The sequence below is a fragment of the Nestor notabilis genome, unplaced genomic scaffold (genome assembly GCF_000696875.1).
Source record: "Nestor notabilis isolate BGI_N333 unplaced genomic scaffold, ASM69687v1 scaffold29584, whole genome shotgun sequence".
Taxonomy (NCBI): Eukaryota; Metazoa; Chordata; class Aves; order Psittaciformes; family Psittacidae; genus Nestor; species Nestor notabilis.
The window spans coordinates 1110-18548 of record NW_009926466.1 but is presented as its reverse complement, the minus strand read 5'-3'; the positions used below and the strand labels follow the sequence as shown (position 1 = coordinate 18548).

Sequence of the window (17439 nt, the reverse complement as noted above, 5' to 3'; positions counted from 1 at the left end):
TTATTGATTGCTCTCTAAGTACTGCAATAGAAAAGAAATTATACTTTTATTGGGAGCCCCAGGAAAGAGAATGTGTGTGTGCATGCAGTACCATGTGTTGGGACTAGGGAGGAAGGAAGAGAGGGAGTTCTTGGTGTTGGTCTTCATGATGCTAAGTATTATTATGGCTTGTAAGCTATGCACTAGTGTGGTTAGCTTTAATTAAATGCAAGTGCTTGTCTCAGGGCCTTTAATAGGCTTACTTACATACTTCAGGCTAAGCACATGTTGGGCAGCTTGCAGGATTGAGTTGCTGTAGAGCTTATTTTGGATTTGAATGTTATTGCCAGAACTCAGGTGCTAAATTAGGGGAGAGTAGAGGCTTTTTTTCAATTTTTTTTTTAGTTTTTTTTCCAAAGGGGGATTCTAGAAACAGAAGTTAAAGAGACAGTTCATGAGCGATGTGCCACATTGAGTCACATCATCTGCTGCTGTAAATGTGATCATATGTTTCCCTGAAATTTGCAAATGAAATATGAAATTCCTTTATATGTGAAGTCCTTGAGAGGCTCCAGCTGCCCACATTTATAAAGCTTCCTAGGCAGTGTTTAGACACTTCTGACAACTGTTGTGACCTTAGGAACTGGGTGACTAGCCCTCCCTGTAGGTGATTAGCACTGCAGTGCAGAGTGAGCTGGGTCCCCTGTGTAAGGTGGTGCTTGAATAATGCTCAGTACTTCTCCAGGATCATCCTGACTTACGTTAATTCCATTGTCCTTAGTTTTATTTGACTGCAGTGACAGATGAGAAGCATTCTCTGTATACTTGCTACCTCTCAGATGTTTTTTATTACAAATGGATCACTTGATAATCTTAAGTACTGGCTATCTGGGGATAAAGTGATGCAAAGAACCCAGGCAAAAGGCTCAGTTGTAAAGTTTGCCCTGTGTAGGAGTTCGCACTCTGCACAGCATCTCAAAACTTTCCTAGGGCAAGCTATGTCTAAATAGATTTTCTGACAGATTGCAGCCCCTCCTATTTGCAATCCTATAACTTCCTGAGGCAGTTGCTTATATGGAAAAGTGCTTTTGGAATGCTTATATATTTTTAGCTGTCTCTAATGTAGTGAAACAGATGGAGACAGGGAGGAAAGCCAGCACTGCATGTCCAGCCAAGATGGGCCATCATAGTCTGCAGACCACAGTGTGGAAACCTCTGTCTCATATGCTTGTAGTCCAAGTCTTCCAAAGAAGCATTGAGCTTTAGAGAAAAGTTCTAGTAGTCCAAGTTGCTTTGGATTTGGTATTTTAGTTCCCACGTTGTAAGTGTAAAAGTACAAACCCCAAAATTAAAAGTCCAATGAATTTGAAATTATTAAAAATCCAGGTTTCACAGGTTTTCATTATTTTTGACTCTTGGAAATATTCTTCTGCTGTGTTTGTGTCACAAATTTGCCATGTTCAGAGAAGTGGATCACTGACAGACCAATGTAATGGAAGAGAAATGCAAAAAGTAAATATACAGAAAGATAAAAGTTTACACTGGCAGGGACTGTTGTGTTATACAACTGTATTCACTGGATAGAAGCTCCTAGTCACGCACAAGAAACATACTTCTCAAGCAGGATGCACGTCTCCCTGTCCTGCATTAGCTTCCATGGGCCTGTCTGGCCAAGGAGGCAAATGCTCAGCTTGATTTTGGAGCTTGTGCAAGTTACCATGCCTGGAGTACTCCTAGTGATGTTAGTAAGGTGTAAATATCTTACTCTAGGATCCAGGACAATACCCACAAAACAGAGGAGTTAAAGGATGCTTGGCCAGCAGGCCTCCCGTAGAGGAGTCAGAAGGGGAGAGGGGCTTGTCTTCTCTCAGAGAGCTTTTGCATGCATAAAAACCACATTTTTATGTTTTTAAGCATTACTGGCTGGTTTTGAGTGTCAGTGAGGTAATATGCTAACTGTTATGTCTTTATTCCTTCCAGCTTCATCACATTCCGCTCTTGTGCATATCTGGACAAGAAGCATACAGTTTTTGGAAGGTAAGTGAAGGATCTTCTGAGCAGCAGTACAGCAGACATGCGCTCGTGTGTGTCTGAAACCTAAAGAAAAGAATCTAGTGACCCTTCCAATTGAACTGAAACAAATTCATAGCTCACAATCCAGTTCTGCTGGCCATGAGTAGATGGCCAACATTGCATCAGTGCCAGTTGTCAGACTCTGCCTTTTTTTCCTCCTTCTATCACTGTAAGTTGCCTTACTTCCCTTCTGTGGGTGGCTTTCCAGGGAGTCATGAACAAAGTAATCATCATCCTGTAACCAACCATGGTAATATCTGTGCATGCTAATTGCTGCGACACAAGAGATTACCTCTTCAACACTGCCTTCATCCTCTTAATAAGCTATAAACCAGGAAATTAGTCATGACTGGGCTGCTCTTCATCATGGCATAGAACATAGAGATTCCACATAGGCTAGGTCTTTTGGCCCGTTTTGTTTTATTCTATTATTCTGGAATTTTTTATTCCTGACAATTATCATCAGTATAAAATCTGTATGTTTGTGTGCATGTGTGTGTATATGCATACATTTTTATGTGTGTAGATATATAAAGATACTACCAATGCCAAGACAGCAAGGGAACATCATTCTTTATAAAAAGAAGCCTCTTCTAAAAGTCTGTTCCAGTCAAGCCCTCATGTGATAAAGATCAAGGTATTTACTACAGAAGAGATCACAAAAACTTTATGTTACAGTTTGTTCTTTGCTTCCTCTGCTGCCAGTACATGGTATTTACCAAGTCATGCATAGCTGTTCTAACAAATGCCTCGTGCAAATGGCAGGAAGGAGAATTGTACTAGCCTGCTTCATTGGTAGTTCCCAGAGATTTTGCAGTCTTTTTTAAGTGAAGATTTAATTATTCTTTTCATAGTTTTACCTGTTTGAAAGGCAGCAGTTGAAAATAAATGCATATGCTGTTTACTTTGATTGGATGTCATACAATTGTACTGTACAACGAAAGTGATATATTTAATCTGTCTTCTGTACCTTTGAGTTCTTGAGGCAGAAACTGGCTTCATTTTAAACAATTACTTTAGTGCTGTTAGTTCCAATACTTATTCTGCAATAATTGCACCCTTTGAAATACAGTTCTTTTTTCTTTCTCAGGTCTGTCCTATAAAAATTTAAAGTTCCCTTGTCATTTGGTGAAAGCAGATAAATAAAGCAAATTCTAATACTGAAGTCTGAGAGCAAGTATATTCTTGGATCTTGGAGGGGTTACATTATCTATATCCTAAGTCTATTTCACTTAAGCTACAAATTGAGTCCTCCTTGCAAAAATCCCATTAAATCCCATATGCTAATGCTGTTAACCTGAGCTTGCCATCTCATCAAATGGTATTTGGGTTAGGACAGCTCAGCTGAAAATGTGACTGTTCTTCAGTCCTGGATGCAACCTGGGTTCAGTGAGCATCCTGTGTAGTCCTTCAGCTTCTTTGTATTCCCCAGTGTGCTCCAGTTTTACTATAATTCACCAGGAAAGAATAAGAGTAGCTGAGCTTCCTGTGGTGCAGGGGGTGTGCTCTCAAAAGCCTACATACTGTGCATGACATCTCGAGTATCTTATGAGCAAAATAGCTCAAATGGTGTTTCACACTGTATGTTGCCCTTTAGAGAGGTATTACATCAGTAAATGTGGTTATGTGTATATAGTGGAGATTTATGCAGTTTTAGCAAAGATTGTCTTAATTTTTTTAATTAAAGGACAATTAATGTAATTGTCCTTGCTACTACAGAAATCTGAACTTAGTTGCCAGAGTGAAGAAGTGGTGCTGCTTTCCCACACTGCAAATATAGCTGAAATACAAAGGAAAATCTTTATAAAACATGCTGGGTTAGAATCATGTCTGGCTTCCTGCATGAACACTGAGTGACATCTTCATATGTACACAACCAAGGTGAATTTTACTCTGGATTCTCTTGCATGTAAATTCAAAGAATGTAAAAAATGAAGATGCTGGGATAGATGTATTCCAGTCACTCTATATTAATCTAAAAATTGAATACTTGAATAAATGAATTTATGTACAAATTTAATATAAAAGGTTGCTGTGTGCAGCTCTTAAGATCTATAACCTGTCATCAAAATCCTTCAGCTGTTTTTACCTGCATTTGTTTTTAAAAGCCAAAAGAGTCCAGAGATCGTATCTCTAGTGGAACTCTAGCTCCAGTTTGCTATTTTAGATCCTGGGTGTTTCCAGGATTTGGTGGTTGTATCTGATCTTAGACTGTATAGCACAATAGTATTTGGGAAGCATATTTAGGAATAGTATCTAGGCTTAAGAATAGAATGAACCCTTGAAGTCATAATTCTTTGTTTCCATGAGTGTTAAATTGGATTGTCTTAACTGGATGCTTACTGGCCTGTTGTGACTTTCATATAGGTTTGAGAATTACTTATTTCAGTTGATATAAAAATCTAAATATTCTGGTCTCAACTGTACCCTCAGCTGTTTCTATGGAGCTCTGGTTCATGTTAGTGAGTGTCACATCCATATCTTTGAGAGCAGAATTTGACCTGTTGATAATTTGTATAGAACTTTTCAGCAGGCTTTCCATACTTTGGAGAACAAAAAAGAGTGAAAGAGCAGCCATTCCCCACCCCTTTCTTTTCTTTGTCCTGTGTGGGATGGCACATTGAAAAGTTCCTTCTCTGGAGCTGCATCTTATTCATGTCCCCACTGGTTTGAAACACAATATTTGCATAGCAGCAGCTATTAATGTTAGATGTTTGGCTGTTAAGCATGTTTGGAAAATACACCAGCTGCAGGCAGTGGGACTATGAAAAGTGGCACATGTCTGGCTTGGTGCACTGGAATTTTCAAGTCTCAGGAGAAGAGACTGGAGGGCAGGGGAAGCATCTTGTCATGATGGTGCTGCCCACCATGGCAGTAATGAGGACAGATGCTACTGAAAATAAAAGAGATAATTTGGCATGTATGGGGAGCAAAACCCAAGACAGTGAGAGAAGAATGCGTTCCCTTGGAGGTGTGTTGCAGGCTGCACGGATTTCCTGCTCCAGCAGAGCTGCCTAGATTAAATTAGTAATTACCATTTCTAGTAATTACCATTTCTCTGAACTTAGAGAATGCTGTAATTAATGTGAAAACTAACTGGTGGCTTTTGTTGGCTTCTAGCTTGCTGGTAAAAGGTTTAATTTAGAAGCTCAAATGATGTAAACCAACCAACATACATTTGCTCTGTGCAGAGTGGATGAGAAGCATTTGAAGGGGACTGCTGCTATCGTGGGCTGTGCGTGGGCTCTCCCTCTTACCCATGTTATAACTGGGAGTTCAGCTGTTGTGTGAGGTGCATGAGCTGCAGGGATGTTACAGCCCAAACCCCAGTATCGGCTCACACTCTGGTCTGGTGTGCTTTATGAGATTCAGATGCAAGCACATCCCATCCATGTTGTAATTGTATTTTCTATTATCCCAATGTTCTCATCCACAGCTCCTGTGGATGAGAGACCTGGTACATTTGCCCTTTATAAGCAGAAATAGAAGCATAATCTCTGCCCCAGAGAGTGTGCAAGTACAAAATAGACTGCCTATAGATGGAGGAAAGTTGCGACAGTGACCCCTTTCAGCCTACCTTCCACTGAGTTTGCACTTCAGAACCAAGAAAAAAGAAAGCCCTGGGAAAAACAAAATAAATGTCTTTGTGGATGTTTTGGGGGAGCCTGTTCCAGAGCTAAAGGGACACGTGAAAAAGTGTATGTTTAAAGTAATAGTGGAAGGTGATCGAGCTGTGCTGATCAACAGGAGGAGAGAAATGCTGTCTCTCTATTTTGGGTGAGATTTAGGACAAGTAGAGCTTGGTGGGCTTGAAAGCGAGGGCAGGTTGCAGGCATGTGATGTGATAAAAAGAGGGGCAATAGAGGGAGTGGAGAGAAAAGTGGCAAAGCTGGAAATTATCTGTGCAGCAGTTCTGTGTGTTTATTAGAGAATCACTTGTGTTTGTAAAGAACTGAGAAAAGGATGTGGCATCTGATACAGGAGATGAGTATATGGAGGAGAGTTTTCCCCTTTGTATGTGGCTGCATGTATCTGCTTACACAGATAACTTTTAACCATCTCTTGAGGTTTTTGCTGCTCATTCTTCAATTCTCTTGTTCCTGGAAATAATGAACAAAGTAGTTTGGGAAACCTCAGACCTGGTCACGTTGGAGGCACTTGTCAGTAGCTGACATGGACTTAGTTTTCTCTTTTCTTCCCCCCTGCCCTTGCCAGATGCTTTTGTGGAAGAGTTTTCTTTCCTTGGATAATTATCACTCTGTATTAAGTATTTCTTAACGTGTTTAATGCTTTCTACTGTGATTCTATAGAACGGGGCAATGAAAATGTCATTGTCCTCTAAAGTAATTAGCTACATAAAACAAGTACCAGGCATTATTCAGTTACCCATGTATATAGTTAAATAATGCACGGTATCTGTTTCCACTTGTATCATTCCCTGTATGGTTTGAATCAGTGAAACCCAGTGGCTTCTAAGCTGGGAAACTCATGTTCATGTTGCTCTTCTGCAACTCATCTGAAGAATGGAGAAATTGTGTGACAGCAGAAGAGCTGATTCTGTTGTTGAATCAGTGCAGGGCGCCTGACCTAATTTTGCAGTGCAGAGTCTGCTCCCCAGACACCAGATAGGAGTGAAGAGCAAGGTGGGAAAATAAACCAGGGCTCCCTGTGGAAGCGTTGGCAGTGGTGTCCTGTAGCGCATGAGAACCGGGCTGTTGGAGCTGAACCAGAGCTGCTATCATTTCCAAAACAGTTGTGTGATCTCTGAAGAGGAACCTGTGCCAAAGCAGAGAAGTCCTTATGTGCCAGGTTCATCTGTTGAGTCTAGCTTCAAAATGCTTTTTTCCAAGCTGTTTTATTTTTTCAGCACCCATCATTACTGCATCTCACCTGCTAGATTAAGCCCGTATGAGAGATTGAGATGTTTTGGCTGCATCCTTGTTACAAGTTCAAATTGCTCGATCCATTTCAGATGGGGTGTGTACATAGAAAACATTTTGTCCTGAGTGTGCATGTTTGTACATGTCTATATTGTTCTCTGTGTGTGTATATAAATGTATGCACTCCTTTTTATAGAAATAACCTCGAGGGCAGAATGTGTTTACAAAACAACAATGTTTCTTTCTGCTTTCTGCTTCTAGTTTAAAGCCTTCTTTTAAATAAAAAACTCCAGACATTGTTCTTGTATCATCTTCTGACCAGGAAGCTCTATCGTCTTGGACTGCTGCCATCCCCAGCATTGCATAAGGCTTAATTCCTATAATTCTTCTAGACAAAACTATCAGAAATAGGAAATCCATGTGTGAATGTCTGTGGAACTGCAAGGGAGCTGCAGTTTTGTTTGGGAGCAGCGGTAACTAATGTACAGCGAGATGTTCATTGGCATATTGCAGATAGGTAGAGCTTGCTCCAGATATTTCACTTGCACTTCCTGCAAAGACATTGGCAGTGATATTGAAGCAGGGTGACTGTTTGCATAAAGGAGGCTTAACAGGAAGTAAGATTTTAAATAACATCTCTAAATTTGAAATGCAAAGGTTTCCAGTGCTAACTTTGTTCAGTTTTTAAGAACAAAATTACACAAGTAAGGACACATTTTTGTTTCATTACCCTGCTAACAGAAAAAGCCTAAATGTTACCTTGTCGTCCATGCTTAAATGTAATGCAACATTTGTCAAGCTCCTCTAAAAATACAACAAGCTGTCTCAGGGATGCTGAGCTAAATATATAGTTGAGATCATCATTTCTCTGTTCAGCATCTACTGGAAGCACACAACAAACCCTCGGTTTCACTGGTTGTTCTAATGTAAATGGTGTCTTGAAGGTATCATCTTTTTCTCTGTTGGCGGTCATCTGAACATCTGTATAGACCTCATTTAGTCAATTTAGGACAAAGCATCTGTGGCACCTTATGGAAGGCACGGAGCCAGAAACAGCAGGAAAAAGGTTAAGCTTGTTTCTGCCCTTCTCTCTTCGCTTCCCCACTGCATTCCCAACTTAGCACAAGTGATGTTGTGTGAGAAAGGCTAACACCGTGTGAACTGTCGCCGTCCGGGTAATGCATTTAGCACATGTGAAGAGTGTAAAGGGATATATGTTAGTCTTAATTTCTGGAGTTTGCATTTTGTTTTAATGAAAATGATGTACCAAGTTCCTTATGCTGAGACTCTTATTTATTCACAGGACAGGTTTTATCTGTTTTTGTTCAAAGTTAGTGAATATTGCAATATTAAGTAGTGGCACTCTCTTTAGAGAGTTTTTTTAACTCTTTAATGTATTGACCTGATAGTCTTTTCTGCATATAACTTGTCTGGGCTTTTTTCTTGGCCAGATGTCCATGACCTTTTCTTCTTACACCCAGAATGTGTTGTAGGACAGGCAAAGAATCCCCAAAACTACTCCGGTGTGTTGGTTTCCTCATTGTGTGAGGAGCAATTGCTATAACAGATGCCATTACATGGGCTTAGACACATTATATCTCGTCAAACTGATTTCGGTGCTGCAATGTAACATCATGAGATTTGACAATAACAACATGTAATGTTTCAAGAGCCTGCGGGTACATTGTATCTCTACTTAGATAAATCAGACGAAAGCTTGCAAAGTCCTTTACAGCTTGAGACCTTAAGTTGGAATATTCCAGGTCTTTTTGCATCCAGCCATGAGGGTCCTGCTTAGTGTGTAGCTCAGTTTTTACTGTGCAGGTGATGTTTGCAATCAGATCGTGTCCTTTTTGGATTTTATTTTTACTTATGAGACACCAGCTTCAGCTGGGCCTGATCCTTGACAAAGCTTCCAAATGCTCCCTAAACAGAAGTGAATAGTAAGTTATTTCCAGTTCCTCTGGTCAGAGTTCTCTGAGCTGGTCATTTGCATTCAAATTAATTTTTGGTTTTTATTGGTATTATGGCAGTGTCTAAAACCATAAACCTATATTGAGAGCTCGCTGTGCTGACACTGTAATATGCATGGAGATACTCTCTGTGCAAAATGTTACAGAATGCAGGGGTATAAAAGAAAGTAATTTTCCATTTTAGAGACAAGAAGCTAAGAAGAAAAGAGAATGACACACTCTGCAGGCATAACACCTTTGTCTTCTTCCCCCTTAGGCCTTTATAATCATGTCAAAATAGACTGTTTAGGTCATTTACTGATAACCTGTGAGTGCCTTGTCTGTCACAGCCTTTTGAAATATGCAAGTGACAAAGTATTCCCAATAAGCTTTAATTAGCATAGTGACTGAAGGTTTGTGAGCATCACCAAAATGCATTAGGGTCTAGCTATGGGCTCCTTAATGGTGGCTCCTGCCCTTGATGCTGAGTTCCTGGCCCCAGACTCCTCTGGCTCCAGGAGCAGAGTTTCTGAGAATTATGGCTGCTTCTCATTGTCCCACAGCCATTAATATGGGCTTGTATTTTTGGTTGCTGGCCATGTGGCTTGGCTCTATTAAAACAGATATTGTCCAGCTACAGCCTGCTTTTTCAAGGGTTCTGGATCACTCGCATCAGCAGCCTGTCTTTGCCTTTCTATGTATAGCTGTTTTCAAATTTAATTGTGGATGGTGATGTAGATAAAAGCGTTAAATACCCTGGGACCAGGATCTGATCCCAGCAGGACCCCTCTGGAAACGTACTGACTCAGTGGTTCCTATTCAAAATTAGAATTTGATACCTGTCAGCACATTTGTTTGTTTAATGTGTGCTGGGTTAACTTCTTATTGTCCTGGTTTGTCAGTCAAAGTATCCGCCGCCTTCCAGCAGTCTGTTCCATGGACACTGTTATCCCTGTTAACCACATCTGTCATCTCAAAGATAGAAGGTTGTTTGACAGACTGTTTTCCACAAAAACTTGTTGATTGCTGTTACTTATTTCCTTTCTTTCTTAATCACGTCCTGTCTCTGCTGTTCCATTATTTTGCTGGGATAGATGACAGGCTTATAATTATCTGGGTCACCCCATTTATCCTTTCCAAATATCCTTCTCTGGAACTTCCTCATTGTTCCACACTTCTTTTAAAAATGAGCACACAACGGTCCAGAAAGTCTTCAGCAAGTATTTGGATACGTTGACTTGAAAAACGAGAAGCCAGGGATCTGATGTCCTCCTAAATAAAAACTGTGCTGAAAAGTGTCCTGATGTTATCTTGTGGCTGTGACTTGATGTGCTTCTGCCTTCCCAGAGCCCTCACGAGCTCATGGTCATGATGTGCTTTAGAGCAAGCCTGTGCTTTCTGTGTTAGTGGTGTTCTTACAAACAGCTCTGTCACTGCTCCCCAGTAGAGCCAGTTGCAGTTCTCTTTCTTGCTAGTGACACTCTTCGGTCTGATACACAAGTCAAAAAAAAGAAACCTAAAAAGTCAAAAAAATCAGAAGTTAATGGAAACATTTGCTTTCTCGACCAAGTCTGTTGATTTGTTTTTCAAAGCTCGTAGGAGTGACAAATGAGCTCCAAATCTATGGACATAGCATTAGAAAGTGAACCCATTTTAAAGCGGGTTTGTGGCTTACACAGATGGCTGTTCATGGTCACTTGTCCTTTGTGTAGCTACTGGGTTTTTGGACAAATCTGCTAGGGTAGTGGGCATAAATTTGGTATATTAGATGTAAGGGTGCAGGAATGTTTTGAGTGTGTTGCGACAGCTGGAAATTGTGTCCTTCCTCTTTTAGGGTGGTTGGTGGCTTTGAGACTCTGACTGCTATGGAGAATGTGGAAAGTGACCCCAAAACAGACCGTCCCAAGGTATGTGTGAAGCACCAGGGGCTGTGCAAACATATATGGCCTTGTGTGGCAGTGCAGTTCACCATGCTGCTGCTTCTCTGAAAACCAGACTTGGGGGAGATGGTGTAACTTAATCACCAGACTGAATTGCTCTTCTTTTCTGCTCCCAGGAGGAAATACGAATTGAGACAACAACCGTTTTTGTTGATCCGTATGAAGAAGCAGATGCCCAGGTGAGGGTAGTTGGTTAGTTGGTTTTCTTGAAAGGCCAAAGCTTTTCTTTGGAGAACTTTGTAACTTAAGGCCTTTTCTTTGAACATGGCAGCCCCCTGGCCCATATGGTTCTAAGCTAAAATTAAAAAGCTGCCATTCAGCATTGTCTTGTGTGCCAGGATCATCGCCGCTCTTTTAGCAGAGAGGTCTTGTAACAGACTGCCATGGCTCTCAGTCCATCACACTTCCAGTGGTTTCCTTTCCAAATGCTTCTAGTAGCTATGGGTAGCTGCAGGTGAGAAGAGTCTTGTTATAATGGCTGCAGACAGCCTGTTTGTAGTGGCCCTTGAAGTCTGTCTCCAAAGCCTGCCCTGTAATCACAGTGGTGCTGATTGCTGGTTTAGAGTGTTTTAAAGCTTCAAAGAATTGTAGGCATTTTCTCCTTATGCTGGACTAGCTCATTCAACAGATTGAACTCTTTTGTTTCGCACAGGTTGCTGCTGAAAGAGAGAAGGTCCAGCTAGAAGAAGCAGCAGCCAAAGCAAAAGCTGAGGTGGTCCCACCAAAGAAAGAGGTCCAGACTCCTAAAACTTACCGGCAGGGGATTGGAAAATACATTAACATGGCCGCAGCGTGAGTACCCTGCCCATCTCATCCTTGTTGAGTGTTTTAGTTGCCTTTCCTGCTGGACACTGACCTTGTCCAGTGCCATTGCTTGGATGTTTGGTTTGTGCCAGCAGGCTTTGCAAAAACACTTTCATGCAGTCAGAATGGTCGAGAGTTCCCTCCTTATGCTCTTGAAGATTACAAGTTAACTGAGCTTTCCTTTTAGCACTTGAACATGACCAAGTTGGTCTTTAACAGCATTTGTTGACTTCAGAACTGTAGATATATTTCCACAATTCAGAAGTCCTTGAGGAACTGTACTGTGTCACTTCCTACACCATCTTTTACTCTCTCCCTCTTCTGCAGTTACTTCTGAAGGCCGCAGTCTGACAGATGCTTCTCTTTTAGCAGCTTCTCCCTTGCACAGAGTAGTTGCTTTAAACCCATATCAGCCTGCTGATCTGGTTCCCTGTTCAGCTGCACAAACAGTGGTACCAGCACAACTGAAGTGGTCAGAAAGGGAAGCAGGTTCCCAGGCTTGCTGTGGGAGCACAGGGCATCTGGCGAGTAGCTCCAGGGAACCTGGCTGGTTGTACAGGCTTGTCCTAAAGCATCCTCTCCCAGACACCCTTTGTACACCCATTGGGATTGGCAGTGTCACTTGCTTTCCTAAGGAAAGAGCAGAATCTGCCTGAGCAGCAGCTTAGCATGAGTTTTGGAAAAATTAAAATGAATGCCTTCCACTTGATTTTTAGCAGACTTCTCTAAAAGCATTTACAAAATGCTGTTTTCTGTCTGCTGCATGAAGGTGTGCAATTATGCATACACAGATCTGGACAGCTATTTAATCAGTGTGTGTGTGCCTCTGTGATTTACAGGTATTTGCATGACTATGAGAACAAAAATATGTTAGCCCAGTAGGTCAGTTTGGTGGGTCAGTAAAATGTTTCAGTTACAAAATACTGCTTTTATTCTTAAAGTATTATGTTCAGCTTAAAACTGACACCATTCTGCACTGTATTTACAGAGGAAACCCAGGCAGAGTTTGCCGCTCTGTGGAAAGGACCAAGTAGCATAGAAAGGAGGTTTTCATTCCTAGTCCTTCATTCACCGCAGCCTGCCTTCTGAGTCTGGTCCATAGCAGCCTTTTGGCAGGTTCAGGGTTTTTGGTTCTCCCTGTTCACTTACTGGTACCTGACAATGAAAGCACAGTATGTGAGCTGGCTCCATAGCGTTTCCATGGGTTTGCAAACTCTGCTTGAGAGAGGCTGGGAATAGCAGCAGTGACTGCAACAGGCTGTGCTCAAGAAAAAGGAAAGGGTCTGAAAAACTTGTCCAGCTGCTTTACACCTAATTCCCCATAAATCCTTTTGCTGCTAGGTGAGAAGGTGGGGTGAGAACTTGTGGCTCACATTTTCATTGTGACTGTGTTAAAAAAGTACAGCTGTTAAATCTTCAGCTCTGGTCTGGAGAACTTGGGTCTTGAACACATTCCTGGAGGTCTTCAAAGCCTGACCCAAACCATCCCCACAGACTGACACACACTCCCTCTTTTTGGGTGTGCTAAAGGCACCCATCCATCCCCTGCATGGTCCCCATGCTGGCATGGAGCTTTCTCTCCTCTCTAACTGATAAGGAGTGAGCTGGCTCCGGTATAGCTGATGCTGGGAGAGGAAAGGCATCCAGCTGCCCTGGTCCCACTGAACAGTAAATAGTCCCTGAAAGTTGTTTTCATTTTGGCTCCAGGAAGCGCAGCATGGAAGATGACGGGCCCTCAACCAGCACAGCTGCAAAGAAAGAGAAGAAGAGCACAGGCTTCGGGGACTTCAGCTCCTGGTAGCAGCGTGGGGAGCCTAGCACTGGAGCAGCACAGCAGAAGAAGAAAAGGCGGCTTCCCACATGTCCCCAGAGAGCCCAAAAGACAGTCTGTCCTGGGGAGGGAAGGCACCAGCCTGCCCTTCCACTGGGGAAGAAAACTGTTGCTTTGTTAAGGCTGGTTAATGTGGCTTTGTTTTCTAGGGAGCGGCATTCCCCCCACTGCATCTTCCTCGAAGGCCTTGTTGTTGTTGTTTTGCTAAGCGGGGAGCAGGCAGCCCAGCTCTGCAGGGGATTAGCTGGAGCCTTTCTCTGCCTGGCTGGCAGCAGACCAGGCAAAGACCAGCCTTGCAGGACGCTACTTCAGTGAACAGCTACGTTGGTGAAAGAGCTCCTTTTACAGGTAATTGTTTCCAGACGAGCCAAGTGTGCCAAAGGAAGGGATGAATTAATGTGCTGGGGAAGCGCCTGTGCTGCTGTAGTGCTCTGCAGAGGGGAGGAGAGGGCTCCAGTCTCTCCTGCCCTTCCCTTCCAGCTGCCTGTTTGGTAGTTCTTAACCAGGACCAATATTCTCTCTTGCTCTTGGCAGGCCTGCCAGGATCCTGGCTGGACTGACTGCTGTCAGTCTGCACAGGGCCTTGCTCACTCTGAAATGAGCTCTCTCTGTACCCATTGAAGATTCTGACAGCCTGGGAAGGAGCAAACCTAGATGGGGAGCCTGGGGTAGATGCACCACTTGTTCAGCCTGTGGCTGGCCTTCCCTGGGCCACTGGGCAGCCAGAGGGGCCAGGATGTGCAGTTCAAAGCTGTCCTTGGGTCCTGGAAACTACAGCTTGGAGAAACTAAGCAGGAATAGAAACATTTTCTTTTATTCTTTTTTTTTAATTATTATTATTTTCTCCAACCATCCCTTGAGGGGAACACACGCCATAGTCTGCCCTGACATCAGTTTTCCCAGCATTAAGGAAAACCATATAATACAGCTGATGGGAAGATATTTCCACTGCATACCCACAAATTATTAGGAAGCTTAATAAAGGCCTTATGGGGTAGAGATATATCAGCCTGTGGAGTTTTAATCCAAAAACGTATGTGTGTAACCATCACTTAGACGTGGCAGGCTGGACCCTGAACATTACATTGCAGTTAATGTTAGGTGTTGCCAGCTGACAGAAATACCCTCCCTACCTCTCTATGTGGCTGAGGAGATAGTTTTGTAATCAGCTTTGTAACAAGACATTTCTACCAGTGGATTCCTGTTTTAAGAGAAGACTCCATTTATATGAAATTGCTGTAAAAACTTTTGGTAAAATGTTTTGCATTAAATGCTTTTATTTTCTTTTGAGTGCTTGCCTTTGACTGTTCAACTGTCATTTCCAGGATCATGGCATCGCAGAGCTGGTTGTTGTACAGGGATATGATTCATTCCTACTTTTTAAGATGCTCATGAGGAGCTTTGGGATCTTTGCGGATATGATTACATCTTTGTTAAATCATAGGAAGTTCAAACTAGTTTGAAAGAATAATAGGGGGGGTTGTTTTGAAAGATTTTGCAGCATGTAAATTTGAAATAACGTGTTTGATTCCTGGAACAGGGATATGATGGTACTTTCCTCAAGCTGAGTTTCTTGTGTCTTATTGAAACCTCTTGCTTATCGTGGGCTGGCATTTTCCTCATAAATTGTTATTGATCCCTTTTACCTGACTTGTACTTCAGCACATTTTTGAGTCATTAAGTTCACAGTACTGCTAGAGCTGGAATAGGCAGTTTAATGAAATTCCTAAGAGTAAAATGCTTTTTTGTACTAGATTAAAATGGAGATTATTATGAAAGAATGGAGCTTTTGATTACAAAGGAAGGCAACAGAGGTGTGGCAAGGACTCCTGTTTCAGCAAGAGTCCTTGTTACAGATTGATATAAGGGACAGTTTCCTTTCGCAGCAGCAGGCTGCAGAGATAACTACCCACTTTCCCTTTCTACTCCAACTTTTTGGCAGCCCTCACTGCAGTCCATGAAGGACCACTGCGAGCACAGTGCAGAAGGGACTGCTGCCCTTCCAAGCACTGCGCTGCCTGCTTCATTACCATTTCCCACCAGAACATCGGACACAAAAGAAAGAAAAATTTCCTGGCTTCTAGGAAGGGCTGAGCACAACCCTTTAACCCTTTTACTTTTGTTCTAAGCAAGGGTAAAGCTCTTCAGCCTTGGTTCACCACTTGACCCGAATCCAGTTCTCTGCCTGGCCTTCTGGTGCTCCTGCTGTTGTCAGTGTCTCCAGGCTGGGAGAGACCGGCTCTGGCCTGTCCCCAGGGTGCTGAAGTGGGGTGAGGAGGTCAAGTAGTTTGGCCAAGGCTGTGTCCTGAGTCAGCAGCCAGGCTGGGGTTGTGAGAGCCCTGCAGGACAGGCTCTGCTCAGGCAGCCAGGCGCCACAGCAAACTTTAGTTCTGGATTCCCACCTCTGGGCCCCCTCCTGCACCTGCACTTTTTGGATAATTATTTGTAACGTCAGCTTTTCTTCCAGTGGGCAGAATCCACAGATGAAGTGTCACAAAGCTCTTCTCTAAAAGATGAGGGAAAATGTTGATCAGTATTGACAGGGGCACAAGGTGGGTGCCCAGGGAGCAGGGCAGTGTGAGGTATCCCTCATTTATACAAAACCTGGTTTTTTGCAGGGTGACTTGCAGAGTTTCCTCTTCCAGAGTCAGGGTTGGGGAGGAAGGAGGCTTTGCTGAAACACTTCTTGCCCCTTTCATCGCCTGGTTCTCCAGCAAGGGCAGTGTGCTAAGGGAATACCCAAACCAGCTCCTTGCAGCAGCCAGAGGGATAAGCAGGAATTGTGCAGCCTTACTACAGAAACTCGCTCCTGGGAACTGCTGTGCTATTTGTAAGCACATTTTTACATTCTTTGGCTTTGACACATTTCCAGTAAATGTGCTTAGAGAGGAAAAGTAGGATTTTAACCAGAGGCTGAAGTAGTTTTTGTCTGGCGTTGTCTAGAATAACACCAGCACTCTTACTTTGCTTCATACCTGAGTCACTTTGCTGAAAGGCAGAGGCATTGGGTGACCAGTGAATTCATTGTTTCCTGAGATCTGGCACTGTAGCAGCAAACACAAGCACAGAACACCCTTGAGAAGGCCGTGACGTGCAGTGGGGCTGGCAGCCGTGACCGCTTGTTTCCACAAAGCCACAGAAGGACAAGGGGCTGGAGGAGACTCAGCTTTTCACCTCTGCTTCTCCTGGTGTGAATTCAGCCTGGCCCCTCAGGAACCATAGTATTGTCTGTGTGGGAAACAGCACTGATTGAATAGATGTCAAGCTAAATAGCTGCAACTCTGCTTCCATATTTACCAAGAGAAAAAGGCCCAAATATTGTTCTGTTTAGTTTTGCCTGTTCCCCACTGGTTTGAATTGCTACAGGCTTGGAGCAAGAGCTCGTACAAGGAATTGTTCTGCTTCAGCATCACATGGTAGATGATAGTGGTACCCATCTTGTGTGGGGCTGTGAATTGTGAGGGCTCCAACTGTGTTTCAGGATCTCCAAGAAAATCTTGCTTCTCCTTGCGGCTCCTTTCGAAATAGGTACCAGGCAATGAGTGTTCCTCAGAGCGCACCCTTTGCCATCAGGGCACAGGGTTCAGTGGGGAGGAGTGGAGACGTGCGTGCAGAATTCAGTCAGTATGGCTTGGCTCGCTTCCCATCTGTGCTAAATTTACTCTAATTTACTTCTTACTACAAATTAAAAACCACACCAGTCCCCGCGGCCAGCAGTGGAGGCACAGGTATGGCCATGGCCGCTGGTGGGAGCAGCGGGCAGACAAACCCAGTGCTCAGACGCTGGATTATAGGTTCCAAATAGTTCTGGGATCCTCCTGCTACCCCTTGCCGGCGATGTTTGAAAGGAACAGGATGCCGGAAGCCTTGTGCCAGGAAGCAGCTTTTATAAGCAAGGGACGGGATTTGCCAAACACCCCCCCCAAGTTTCAACACTGTTTGGTTTGGGGAAGGCAAACAAACTAAATCAGACTGCACAG

The 17439-nt window shown here is 43.1% G+C and overlaps 1 protein-coding gene across 1 annotated transcript in view; it reads left to right on the top strand.

Annotated features, from left to right (window-relative positions):
• Positions 1 to 14265, top strand: part of PPIL2 (peptidylprolyl isomerase (cyclophilin)-like 2) — a gene marked incomplete at its 5' end in the record, with an annotated part of 70454 nt that extends 56189 nt beyond the window's left edge. The window contains 5 exons of the mRNA XM_010013546.1: positions 1960 to 2016; positions 10719 to 10791; positions 10941 to 11003; positions 11477 to 11616; positions 13336 to 14265. Coding sequence (XP_010011848.1) covers positions 1960 to 2016; positions 10719 to 10791; positions 10941 to 11003; positions 11477 to 11616; positions 13336 to 13429 — 427 coding nt within the window. The remainder of the gene's footprint in view (positions 1 to 1959; positions 2017 to 10718; positions 10792 to 10940; positions 11004 to 11476; positions 11617 to 13335) is intronic.
• Positions 14266 to 17439: the final 3174 nt, after the last annotated feature.